General features: G+C 42.6%; 1 protein-coding gene across 1 annotated transcript; it reads right to left on the reverse strand.

Annotated features, from left to right (window-relative positions):
* Positions 1 to 247: 247 nt before the first annotated feature.
* On the reverse strand, positions 248 to 3,751 carry irx5a (iroquois homeobox 5a). The gene is made up of 3 exons (XM_061813990.1): positions 3,119 to 3,751; positions 2,264 to 2,693; positions 248 to 1,841 (listed from the first exon to the last, which is right to left on the reverse strand). The coding sequence occupies exons 1-3, from the start codon at positions 3,416 to 3,418 to the stop codon at positions 1,153 to 1,155; spliced, it is 1,419 nt and encodes a 472-aa protein (XP_061669974.1). The 5' UTR covers positions 3,419 to 3,751; the 3' UTR covers positions 248 to 1,152.
* Positions 3,752 to 12,615: the final 8,864 nt, after the last annotated feature.

Raw genomic sequence — 12,615 nt, forward strand, 5'->3', positions numbered from 1 at the left:
TAGTCATTGTTATTGCTTATTTCACTTATCTGGTCAAATGTAGCATTATTAGTTTTACACGTATTAGTATTATTATCACAGTCCTTTTCCAAACCAATCAATTGATGTTATTTAGAAAGAATACTTATTAAATTATAAAGATTTATTTTACAGTTGGGGATTTTAAAATCACAATTGCTTGAATTTTTTTTATTATGATTTTACTATTATTGCCATGCAGGACTGTGTGCCCCCCCCCAATTGAACAGCAGCAGGACCAGAACCAGTGCGGCCTGCTGTTGTAAAATCAGGAGCAAGTGTGACACCTACCTGCGGAGGTTGGAAGAGTTTCCACGACACGCGTGACAAACCAACCGCCACCCACCCACCCACCCGCTTGGCGCGTGCGCGTGCGTGTGTGCCCAAACAGACGTTAAAAATAGCGAGTGTGTCCCTCGCCTTGCATTAATGGAACCACTATGCTGTCTTTTTCTTTTTCTTTTTTTTTTTAAGCAGCCTTCCTTTGCACTGGTAATGATGTCTAAATTCGGCATAAAATCGAGCTCATTACCTCGGTCCAACACCTGATTGCGCGGCGTAAAACACGCCAAGTAATTGGCTTTAAACGGCTTATTATAAGGGAAATTTTTAATAAGAACGGATCGGATCCCTTTTAACGCCATTGAAAACAAATGCATTTGAAAATGTTTCATCTTCAGGTGTTTTTTTTTTTTTTGTCATATTCGCAATGAAAATGGTCATAGACGCGTCCGCCAGGTCGCGCATTAGTTCCCCCCCCCCCCATTTTTTTTATTTTTTGTTTTGTTTTGTTTTGTTTTAGAGAAACACACTGCCATCCACAAAATAACCGCTGCACAAATATATTTATATAGTTTTTCCTTTCTCCATAATTTACTTCAAAGATAGCGTGTCGTCCATTTTCTTAAATACAAAAAAAATTGCTACATTAAATATACATGTTTAATACAAATAACTTCGGCTGAAGCCTTTAAGACCATTCTCATTTACACTCGTTGGGAAACTAAACATTTCTTTTCTCCAATGAAGGGGGCGAATTGAATGTTCAGATGCTGGATTTGTTTTCCAAATAATTTAAAAAGAAGTTCATGGTTTGATTTTTTTTTTTTTTTTTTTGGGGGGGGGGGTGGTCTGTTAAATGTTTGACATACCTTTTTTGAGTTCGTAAGAGGGGTCTTTACAAAGCTCAACCTGCGCTTGGCCTCTCACTCTGTGGCTCTCCCTCACCAAAGCTTCGGCTCTAGTTAACACAGTCTGGTTTAATCCATTGAAGTGCGCCGTGGAGGAGGGGGTGCCGCTGGGGCCGGAGCCGTGGAGGTGTCCGAAAGTGGCCCCGTGGTAGTTCGAGTAGCCCGGGTAGAAGGGCGACGCGTAATAAAGGGGCCGCGAGAGCACGCCGGGGGAGGACCGGGAAGGGGAGCCCGACGCGGGGCCCATGACCACCGGGCAAGACTGCTGCTCGCCCCGCTGGACTTGCTGCGTCTCCCCGCCGCTTTTGCACCGGTCCGACGACGTGGCGATCTCCGCCAGGGACCACAGTTTGGGTTTAGGGGCCGAAGGGGGGGAGTGGATGACGGAGGTGGGCGCGTGGCTTAGCTCGGACGAAGGAGCCCCCGCCGCGCGCGGCGACGACGTGGTGGGCTTGCCGCCGCAGGCTGAAGAGGAGGAGGAAGAATCCAACAACAAGTCCGTAGTCCGCTCCTGCGAGTCCTCAGGGTCTTTGGACTCGGAGTCGCTCAGGAGGGGGTCCGCGTCCTTCGGGTGCAGGGGGTCCTCCTTGTAGCGTTCGCAGCCCACGTCCACTGCGTGCAGCCCTTTGGCATCTGAACACAAGACACACAGACAATACGTTTAGATGCATGCAAAATAATTACACGCTCATAGGCGAATGCTTGACAATAATCTTTTTTTTTTCCACGACTGTTGTTTTAATGAGGCCAGTCCACACTTGATATTATGCTTTTCCAGACAAATGGTGTGCTAAAGACTTTTCATGAGCAGCACTTTCATCCACTGGCAAGTCAAATGAGGGCAGTTCAAGGTGATTATTATTTAAAGCGATTGTCCCATTATAAATAATACACCGCCATTAACCAGCAATCAATTTTGCACCCTGAGTAGAAACGACTGCGATGAAAAATTAATGTTTTTTTCATCTCTCTCTCTCTTTCTCTCTCTCTCTCTCTCTCTCTCTCCCCCACCCCCCCCCCCCCCCCCCTTCTCTCGCTGCAAGTGGACCACAGACCTGCTTCAGTATCCGATGAATCTTGAGTCTTGTTTCCGGTGGGTTTGAAGTTGTTGCTATTGGGGGTGGCGTCGTCGTCATCGTTCTTCTCCAGGTCGATGTTCTCGTCTTCCTCCTCGTCCTCGCTGCGGTTGCGCGGCGTCCACGTCATCTTGTTCTCCTTCTTGAGCCTCCTGCGAGCGTTGGCGAACCAGGTGGAGACCTGGGTGAGGGTCATCTTGGTGATGATGGCCAGCATGATCTTCTCGCCCTTGGTGGGGTACGGGTTCTTGCGGTGCTCGTTGAGCCAGGCCTTGAGCGTGGCGGTGGCGTCCCGCGTGGCGTTCTTGCGGTAGGCCGGGTCGCCGTACGGATAGGAGCCAAGGGGCGCTGCGTACGGGTGGTACCCGATGGAGCCGGCCATACCCGTGGAGTGGTCGTAGGGGGAACTCTGGGAGGCACAACGCAAAATATTCAGTCATATTGGGAAAAAATAACGCAGGTTTTATTGACAAATTTTTTTGTATGTAATTCAAATACGTAAATATGGTCTTTTCATCGACTTATATGGCGTGTGAACCTTTATAGTGCCAAATACAGTAAGCAGGCCCACATACTGAGCGAGCTCTGAAAAATTGCTAAACAATTCAAAAAGTCGATTGGTTGTTATGAGCAAAACACATTTGGAATAAAAAAAAAAAAAACATTAACACGAACAGTCATGATGATAGTCAAAACACGCACCTTTTTTGCCCATTCAAACAAAAAACAAGAATTAGTTCAAAATTAAAAAAAAAAAAAAAAGACTCTTAAATGACAACTATTGTATGAAAGACTTCCACATTCAAAGACTTGATGACACGCGCTCGTACTCACCACATACGAGGTGAAGGTGGCCGCCGCAGCCGCCGCGGCGTCTGCGCCGTACGGCAAGTGGTGCGAGTTGTAGCCCGGCGAAGCGCCGCTGAAGGCGGCCGCTGCCGCCGCGGCGGCGGCGGCGGCTGCCGACGAGGCGCTGGTGGACCCGGCGTAGGGTGCGAACGCCGAGCCGGACGACGAACGACCGAGCTCCTCCGTCCTGGGTCCCGAGATGACGCTTGTGCCGTAGGCTGCCGGGCACGAATAGAGGGCCAGGGAGGCGGATGGCTGGTACAAGTAGCCCTGAGGGTACGCCATAGCTGCGGCAACTTTAACTCTGTCTCCCCTCCACTTTTTTTGCTTTTTTTTTCCCCCCCGGCTTTTTTTCCTGTCTTCAGCCTCTCATGGGCGCATAGAGACAGCCGTGTGCGGAGACCTGCCGCCGCCGCCGCCTCCTCCTCCTCCTCCTCCTCCCCCCCAAAAATCGTTTCTTTCTCCCTTTCTCCAGTTGTTTTTGCTTGTCATGAAAGTTGCAGCTCCTGTCTTTTGGTGCCTATTCTTGCTTTCGGCCGTCAAACAGACTTTTTAGGGGGGCTTCGCCTGCCCTGCATGGGAAAATCTAGTCGCGTATGCCAAGATGCTAAGTTGGAAATTGAGGAGTCTACTTCGCTGAACAGCACGCTCCTCCTCCCCGTCCTCCTCCGCCTCCTCCTCTTTAGGGGTGTAGTCACTGCAAAGTGGAGGGAGCGCTCATTCAAAGCTCTCTCTCTCTCTCTCTTTCTCTCTCCCTCTCTCTCGCTCTCCCCCCATCTCTTGCGTTAACTAACATTCTTTCGTTTCTCTTCTATAGTTGTTTTTTTTTTCGGTCTTCACTCGCTCCCTCCCCAAGTGGAACAATGCAAGGGCTCATTTCGAATGGCGACAATCTTGTCAACTTTTTGTTCCCCTCCTTGTGTCCCCCCCCCTTGTCCACTCCACTCGACTACTTTCAAGATAGAGCCACGACCAGGAATTATTTTTATTAATTTATTTTTTCCCCATCACTTCTCAAAATCGTATAGATTGTTTGTACTTTGCGCGGCGAAAAAGAGCATTTTAGCGTGAAAATCTGCATGGGCAACTTTCATCCATCCATTCAGGATGGATCATTTAATTTTTGTTTTTTTAAATAGCTCGTTTAATGACTGCCCGATTGCTTTACTTGCGCGCAAGCGACCGTGTGTGTGTCTTCTCGAGCGCGTGCCAGTTAATTGCAGAACTGTGCGTGTGAGCGCTGCGTCGCAGTCCAAAAGCTTGCGCACATTCGTTAAGTCCTTTTTCTTTAACTCTTTGATTTTTGTTGGACTTTTAAAAATACATCTGATGTGGATTTATTTTTCATAGTTTTTTTTTAATTTACGTTTGTATTCAAACTGCTTTTCTTAGTCGATCGTGAGGATGGAAGTAGCGCATCACACATGTTAATTTTTTTTTCAATTTTGGGATCATTTGATACTGTGATGCATTATTTTATTATCGCGTTCGCTTTTACCTTTATTTCTAGTTGCTTTATTTTGTCTTAGACTCTCCACGCATTTTCTATTATATACGTTCGACTTTGCTGAGTGTAGTTTTAATTTTTTTTATATTTTTAAGATGACTGTATTATTCTATAGCCGATTAATCAGTTGAGTCCAAATGACACCCTAAGATGTAATAAATATTGTCCAAACGGTAATATTTTTATGTAGTATCATTATTGTCAAATATTGTTATTCAAAGTACTCTAGTGTATTTTCAGTGTGTGTATGTTTGTGTGTTTTGCCGCGATACCGTCTCGTTCAAGTCCCCACTAAGCCGAAAGGGATCGCTGTAGGCGCTGCTAAAAGAGCGTGTGCGCGCGCCTGGTGATCACGTGGTTTTGGGAAAAGAGAGAGAGAGAGAGAGGTAGAGAGAGAGGAGAAAAAAAGAAACAAGGCAAAATGGAAAAAAAAGGAAAAGAGCAATGACGCCAGGATAGAGAGGAGTAGGAGCAGCCCTTTTAAAAAAAGAAAAAGAGCAGAGAGGAAGGAGCAGCTGTGCAGCATCATGATGCCGAGACCACTTTAGCACTTCTCGGAATGGAACCTTTTTCTGGATTCCTGCATTTTTAAGCACAAATGACGAATGCGCTGACATTTCAGAGAGCTGGGAGTCGACACACAGGTGAGTATGAATTTCTATATTTGAAAGAGTCCTTTGATGGTGGAGGTGCGTAAGTAAATGATTTGTTTTGTTATTTTCTGCAGCCTTGACGCCTTTTATTTTATTTTTGAAATTGCGTTCAGAGGTTATTATGAATGTGGATTTTTTTTTCCTTCAGTGGTGCACAAAAAATGCTTGGAGTATTCATGGGATTTCGTCCTAAACCGATTAGTTGACATCAATTTTTCTTTGATGTATTAGCTGAGGGCTTTTTGCCGCTTGGCAGCCAATTGAAATTCAAAACAGTCCCCCCAAGCCCCTGTTAAACGCCGCCCCTCCAAAAAAAAAAAAAAAATTGCTTTGGAGGGGACTCAAAATAACGCCAAATAGATGTGACTTACTTTTGACCTAGTGTTGTTTTTATTCTTCTTATTATTAGAAATTATTTGACCATTGAAATGCTTGAGGGAGGAGGATTCAATGATTAAACATATGGGCAAGACGAGAGCTGCGCAAAATAAGGCACATGGGCCCGCTAAGGCCTGTCAGAGCATTTTTGATAGCCCATTAACAAATAAAACATCAGGAAAACAATGTTTTAACATTCTTAAATAAAATGCATGCACAAACCCACAAATATTCACAATTTGGAATAATTTAGAATTGCATAATTGTATCTTTTGTAATCATTTTGTCATTGCAATGAGAAAAAAAATCTAATTTCCTACATGATTTTATTTGTAAACCTTGTTGTTTATGTTATTTACAAACACATATAATACTTTAAAAGATGTAATGTAATCTTGTTTTAAATGATTTTGTTTTATATTGTGTCTGTGTGCTTTTACTGTATTAACTATATATGTTTTTGTTTTCTTTTTTTTCCAGCAAGAATTCAGCACACGTAAAAAAAAAACATATGTTAAATATTTTCATTTTTTCTTATCTCCTGGGAGACAAAAAAAAAGCATTGAATTAGTAAAGTATACATCAAGAACTGTACGACTCCCTTTTCCAATGAAAAGGTTCTTTTCTGATCTCGTTTCCCTTCCTGAGCTGGATGAAGACGTATGGCGCTCATCTGATGGCCCCCGCCCACCGTCATGGGGCTGAATGGCAGGCCGCTGGATGCACTAAGTGATGAAATGATGACCCCATTATGAGAAGCGGCTCCAAAATGAGGGGGTATCGGCTAAATATTGCGAACCTCCCCCTTCACCGCCACCCCCATGCCGCACACGTGATGAGTGATTCGCTGGCGATGGATCACAGGAAGCAGCTATTGATTTCTTTCCTCCCTGCCTATAGCGTTTTAGGAAGAAAATACCTATTTACACTCAGCTGTTATCCAGACTTACTCAGTATCCACTTTTTTTTTTTTTTTTTTGGGGGGGGGGGTTAAACCATCTAATTGTCCTTGCTTGGTGACGTGACAAATGACCTTTAATATTATTTCAGTCGGGAGTCAATAGGCAGGCTCACTAAATGAATATCGATTGGTCATAATGAAGCCTGAGTGTGAATGGAAGCTCTTTCCCGAGGTCTTGCGGTCAGCATCCATACGCGATGATGTCAGGCAAATGAATACAGTGAGATGTCACATTTCAAAACAAATATTTCCTAATAAGAAATCAAGAAAAACCAAATCATCACCATCATAAAACCTTTAGGAACCCCATTCTCGATAAACATGGGTTCATCTCACATACTGTATCTGGCAACCCTGTGGTCACTTGCACAGTTCTTGAATGACTTACAGCAGATTGTTAAGATTGAAAAATTGTATTAACAATTTATAAACTCTTTATAAGTGTACTTTTACTATAAAATGGCAACAAACGCAAAAACGGTGAGCAGGTATATGGTTAAAGGAGAGTCAGAATCCTGCATCACAGTTTAAAAGTAGGTCTGCACTCTGATAAGGTGGGGTACTGCATACAGTTAATAACATTAAGCTTTTCAAGGCAGAAGCAATTGTTTATTAAATACTACAGTAATGACATGGTAGGACCCCCCAGTGCAACTGATTCATTTACGACCAGTAATTGTTGACCCACTATTTGGCAATATTCAAAAAGCTAAAATAATTCACACATTTAGTACCACCGGTGTGTAAAAAGTGGAAGAAAAACAATTGCAATATTGTATTAGACAAAATGGAATTCACGGTTTGAAGGTTGAAGGTAGGTATAAAGTCACAATATCAAAATATATTTTGATTTTATAAAATTCACAACTCTCATACAAGTAAAAAAACAACAACAACAACTGTCATTAGTAAGAATACGGAGTGAACTAAGAGGCAAGGGAACGGCACACATTTGTTCAAATGAAAAGGACTCGTGAAATGCTAACAAATGTCGCAGCGCACACATCAGCACAAACTAAAAATCCACCCGGAAAGACTAAGAGCACATGGCTTGGCTCGCATATGTACTGTACGTGAGGAAAAATTGGATTTTGGTGAGGCTGGTGATAGATCCCGGCCAGAGTAATGTAAATACATGAATCCCTCAGGGTTGAACTTTTCTCCCTCTCTCGCCCTCCAAACCTGAGGCGCCCACCTTAGCCTTTCAGCTCCACGCTCATCATCTTCCCTAAATGTGTTATTGGAGCACAAAACCAGAAGCAACCTTAATCTGTCAACATGGCCTTTAATTGGACCACTGGAAGTGGGGGGTAGCCACATACACACACACACACACACAAAAAAAAAATGGTGCCACTCCTAAGTGCACACATGACATCAGAAGGAAGTTCATCCCACGAGAGCTTGGGAGGCGTAATTAAAAGTAGCTTTTAATAGGCTTGTAATGCAGAGTTGCATTTAAGTAGAGGGTGGACATGTGAAGAGGATTGTAAACGATACGTCGCCGCCATCTGACAAGAAGCCCCCCACCTCCCTTCTACTACAGTGACAGATAAACAAGATTGGAAAACCCTTCTCAAGTCCCACTTTTGTCTTGTAGGACTCTCCACTTTTCCTTGATGGCATTTTGCACAACTTGCCTTGGCACTGTTAATAAATATGTACTCATGCTGGAAAGGAGTTTTCAAGGATTCCTGTGTTTCCTCCGACAAAACTGGGGCACCCGAAGGTGTGGCGACCTGTCATCAATCTGTCTGGGCTTAGGACACTGACACCTCCAACCTCTCCCGTTTTTCATGTCCCTGCCCTGTTCCGTTCAAACTCCTCCAAGATCCCGCTTGAGGTCTCACGTGACGGGCCAAACTCTGAAATTTTCAGCGCAAATTCATGAGTATTTTTTTTTAAATCAACATTTGTGGCTCTCATAAAAATGATTATGTATTAGTGTCCAAGAAAAAACACAAAAGCTCAAGAACATTTTGAGAAGTGATACATGAGAAAATAATATAACGATTGCTGATCCGTTGTCATCAAAGGACCCTGGCGGTGGAGGAGGAGTGTCATCTTTCTTTCTCTATTGTATTTTTTCTATTCTATATTCAATTTCTCTAGTCGTTCTTCTGTCAGCTTATCCGCTTTGCACGGGGGTGTGCTGCGAATTCACCAAAAAACAAACGAAAAAATAAATAAATCAAAAACACCCCACCATTGCGATCTTTTCACCCATGTGTTACAGGTATACATAATTGGCAATCACCACATCGACGTAATGCCCCCTTCTCATGTGGGCAGCATCCATACATCCACTTATTTTCCATACCCTGAACTAGTCACCAATTAATCACAGAACTTGAATAATCAAGCAACAATTTACAAAAATGCTTAATTGAGTCTCTTCCTTGACCCGAACATGTACACATTTTTACACGCATCTAGAGAAAACCTGCACAAGCATTGTGAGAACATGCAAATTTTACAAAGCCCTTCCTTTCCAGATTCGAACCCTCAACCTCAGAGCTATGAGGCACTTGTGCTAACCGCTAGTTGATCATTTTGCAGTTCACTACACAGTACAAGAATAGATGGACAATACTTGTTTGACATTTCGACATTGCACCAAGGAGATTATACAGCTCGTGGTAGACTTTTTTAACCTTCAAGTGTAATGATAACCATAGAATCTGACGTCGCGTTTATCTTCACATCGGAGATAAAATGCCATGCAGTAAATATACCACAAAGCACGACCCCAAAACACTCTATCAGTTCAAACCCATCTGACAACGTTGCCCTTCAAAAGGAATACCTTACAGCTGATTTCATGTTGGGAAAATGCACCTTATGTGTGCGCGTGTACATGCGGGGAATACTCCCTTTAATTTACAATAACAACCCAGGCTCAACTTAGCTCCTTACTGACGTCCTACAGCACAAAAAATGTGACTCTATCAGTCAAGATGTACTACTTCAACATTTTATCTCGATCCCAATTGCTACTTTTCTATGAGCCAGAACCTCGGTGCCATTTTTGGGAGGAACTTTTAAGAAGAGGCAGGTTCCGTGTTTTATTAGCATAGCTTAAGTATTGCATCAATATCACCACACTCGGCGAAATAAACCGTTTTAAATTGTTTTTGAAGGTTACCAATCATCGCATTGAAGGCTACCGCCTAATATTATTCTAGATTTTATTTTCAATTTATTAACCTTTCATTGCACCGTTTTTAACCGTCCGTGCCATAAACTTTCATCTCCGAGGGCTAATTGTGGCTGTAATTGAAGATTTAAAAGTCAAACATGTCAGAATAACCTGAGTTGTGTTTGGACAAGGTGCAGATGTTCCTCTCAGATGTTGCCAAGTCTTCCTCGAAAGAGCGAAGAATGTTTTTGTCCCACATCCAAAGAAGAAAATTCCTGACACCTGGTACATATTTAGTCATATTTTAAGGTATTTCCCCTTGCCTTTCATGTCTGTCTCCACTCTGCCGTGGTACCCAAATATCCAGAATCCCAAATACACTGGAACCCCTAAAGTACACTGCTCCCAAAAGTGGCACTATTTGCAGAATTGAGAAAGCCAATACCTCAATAGTCAATCAAAAAAGTCATCTTGCATTACTTCAGCACACAGCATCTCATGAGACTTCAGCTCAGTGAGCATCTCAAACGGAGGTGTCGAAGTCATCAGCCTCATTGCGGTCATAGTTTCCCTTGGTGGCTGTGAAATCATCTGAATCAATTGGTTGTTTTCACTGACATCACTTTTTTTGCTGAATTATCCATACACCACTGCGCTCCCCCATTTAACCTCTCTACCTAACGCCTACCAGTGTGGAAGTCTCCGGTATGCTCTCGTTACTGTTTGTGTTTTTTGTGTTTCTCGGGCTTCTCGGGACTCCATTACACAAGAGAGGACTTGCTAGCCATCAGAGAGCCTTCTTGTGACTTTTCTTCTGACATTTTTTTTTTTTTTTTTGGCAACTCTCGCCAATTCGCTGAAGCTTTTTCGAGAATTACTAGTCGGCGCGGTCTTCAAAGTCTCGCGATCCGCTACACAAGTCCGGCTGTGTAAGTGGGGACACTGTCTAACGCTTCCCGACGAAAGACTTTGGATGTTCTGTGCTTCACTGAGACTTGGCTTTGTGGACGATTGCCCGACGGTGCTATCCCGCTGCCCGGTCTCAACCTCCATCATGCTGATATGTCGCTGAGCTAACAATCTTAATTGATACTCATTTCAGAAGGCCAACATTACAGTTAAGTTTTTTTGTTAGTCACTTGAAAGATTCAAGAATTTTGTGAAATACTGCATTTGTTTATTCTTTTGTCTTTCTGCCATTGTAATGAAATTTTAAACAAATAATAAAGATGTGTGTATCCCAGCTAGCCTAATAGTCACTCTGGGCTTTATGCGCTGTCAGTCGCGTCTTCACTAAATGCAGTTAGAAACATAATGTCGTCCACCTTGCCTATGTATGAGTAACGGAGCTCAGGGATCGAAAATGGCCGCTGTTCGAAGCAGCACAATGGGTGACGTCACGTGAAAACAACCCATAATTGGCTCACCATATTATTACACATCCACAACATAATATTATTACATATCCACAAATGAATGGATGTCTATTTTTGCTATTAGAAGTCAAGGAAGAAATGTTTGCAATATGTCAACAATATTAAACATGATTTGAGCAAGAAACATGAATTGTGTGTGTGGGCAACATGAGCCACATATGGCCCCCAGGCCTAGATTTAGACACCTTTGAATTAAAGGGTTAACGCCACAAGTGTAATTTGCGTTTTAATGTGCTTTTTCTGGGGGTGGGTCGGGTTGCTACATTGACGTCGTCACCGAGTGGGAACTGTACAGAATTTTGCCAAGTGAACTGCTACACAATGTGTTGATGACAACATACTGCACGACAGATTCTGACTGTGACAATTAAAATGTATGAAATATACATTACATGAACAGATTAATTTCACCAAACAGATGCTAACAATGCTAAAGAGGATGTAACTGAAAGTGTAGCAGCTAACAAATAGCACTAAGAGAAACTTTACTTTCTTCTCCATTTTGCTCAAAGGGTAAGTAGGTTTTCCATTGCATTTTTTATAAAGCAGTTTTGCTATGTTATAGTTTTATTAACCATGTGTGTACTGTAACTTTCTCGTTTTCTACAGTATACCCAGCAGTTATAAATGTTAAAATGTTGTGAAATAACACGTTATTAACGTATAACAGCTTTTCTCAGGGACCCAATTAGCTGACTTTCCGTGATTTTGACTTGGAAGTCGAGCATTCTGCGGAGCTGCTCACGGGTCTTGGCTTTGGTGAGCACGTCGACGAGGTGTTGAAAGCACAATACATTCAACCTTCGAATCAAACACTCCTTTTAAGTCTCACCACCGACGTTGATGATCTATGTAATTATTGGCACGCGTTTCAAAGGCATTGAGGTGAAGAAAAACATAAAGAAAAGTTGTCTGTGTGGGTTTTTTTCTTTCCGCTTTAATCAGGTGCATGCAATGTCGAAGTGGATTTGGAACATCAAATACGCATCTGCTACACAGATAAACGAAAGGATTTGTGCACTTGTTCACGATCATTTTAAAACACTTCTACTCATTTTGTATTACTGCTATCAACTTCACGCCACCTTAATAATGTGTGACAATGTCCCCAGTTTGTAAAACATACCTTTTATTGCTTCATTTATTAACTGGTCGCTCAGCCAGAATCCTTCTTTTCCCCACAAACCTCTGAACCCTCCCTGGTACTTGAAGGGAAACCCAGGTGGAAAACTGGGAGGAAACACGTGTATTCAATATTTTATTTTTGCTATTTATATAAACAAATAACTCTATGAAATATATTTTGGAACAAATAATGCAACGATGCACTTGTTTTAAGCGGAGAATAAAAATACAGTATGTATTTGCCTTTAAATTGAACTAAATTAATTGTTACATTTGACACTTT

Source organism: Syngnathoides biaculeatus, chromosome 3, assembly GCF_019802595.1.
Source record: "Syngnathoides biaculeatus isolate LvHL_M chromosome 3, ASM1980259v1, whole genome shotgun sequence".
NCBI classification, from domain to species: Eukaryota; Metazoa; Chordata; class Actinopteri; order Syngnathiformes; family Syngnathidae; genus Syngnathoides; species Syngnathoides biaculeatus.

Excerpts from the sequence above, each read along its gene's own strand:
- irx5a (XM_061813990.1), bottom strand. The coding sequence starts at position 3,418 with ATGGCGTACCCTCAGGGCTACTTGTACCAGCCATCCGCCTCCCTGGCC. Across the intron at positions 2,694-3,118 it reads CCACCTTCACCTCGTATGTG|AGTTCCCCCTACGACCACTC; the intron begins GTGAGTACGAGC and ends TGTGCCTCCCAG. Across the intron at positions 1,842-2,263 it reads TTCATCGGATACTGAAGCAG|ATGCCAAAGGGCTGCACGCA; the intron begins GTCTGTGGTCCA and ends TCTTGTGTTCAG.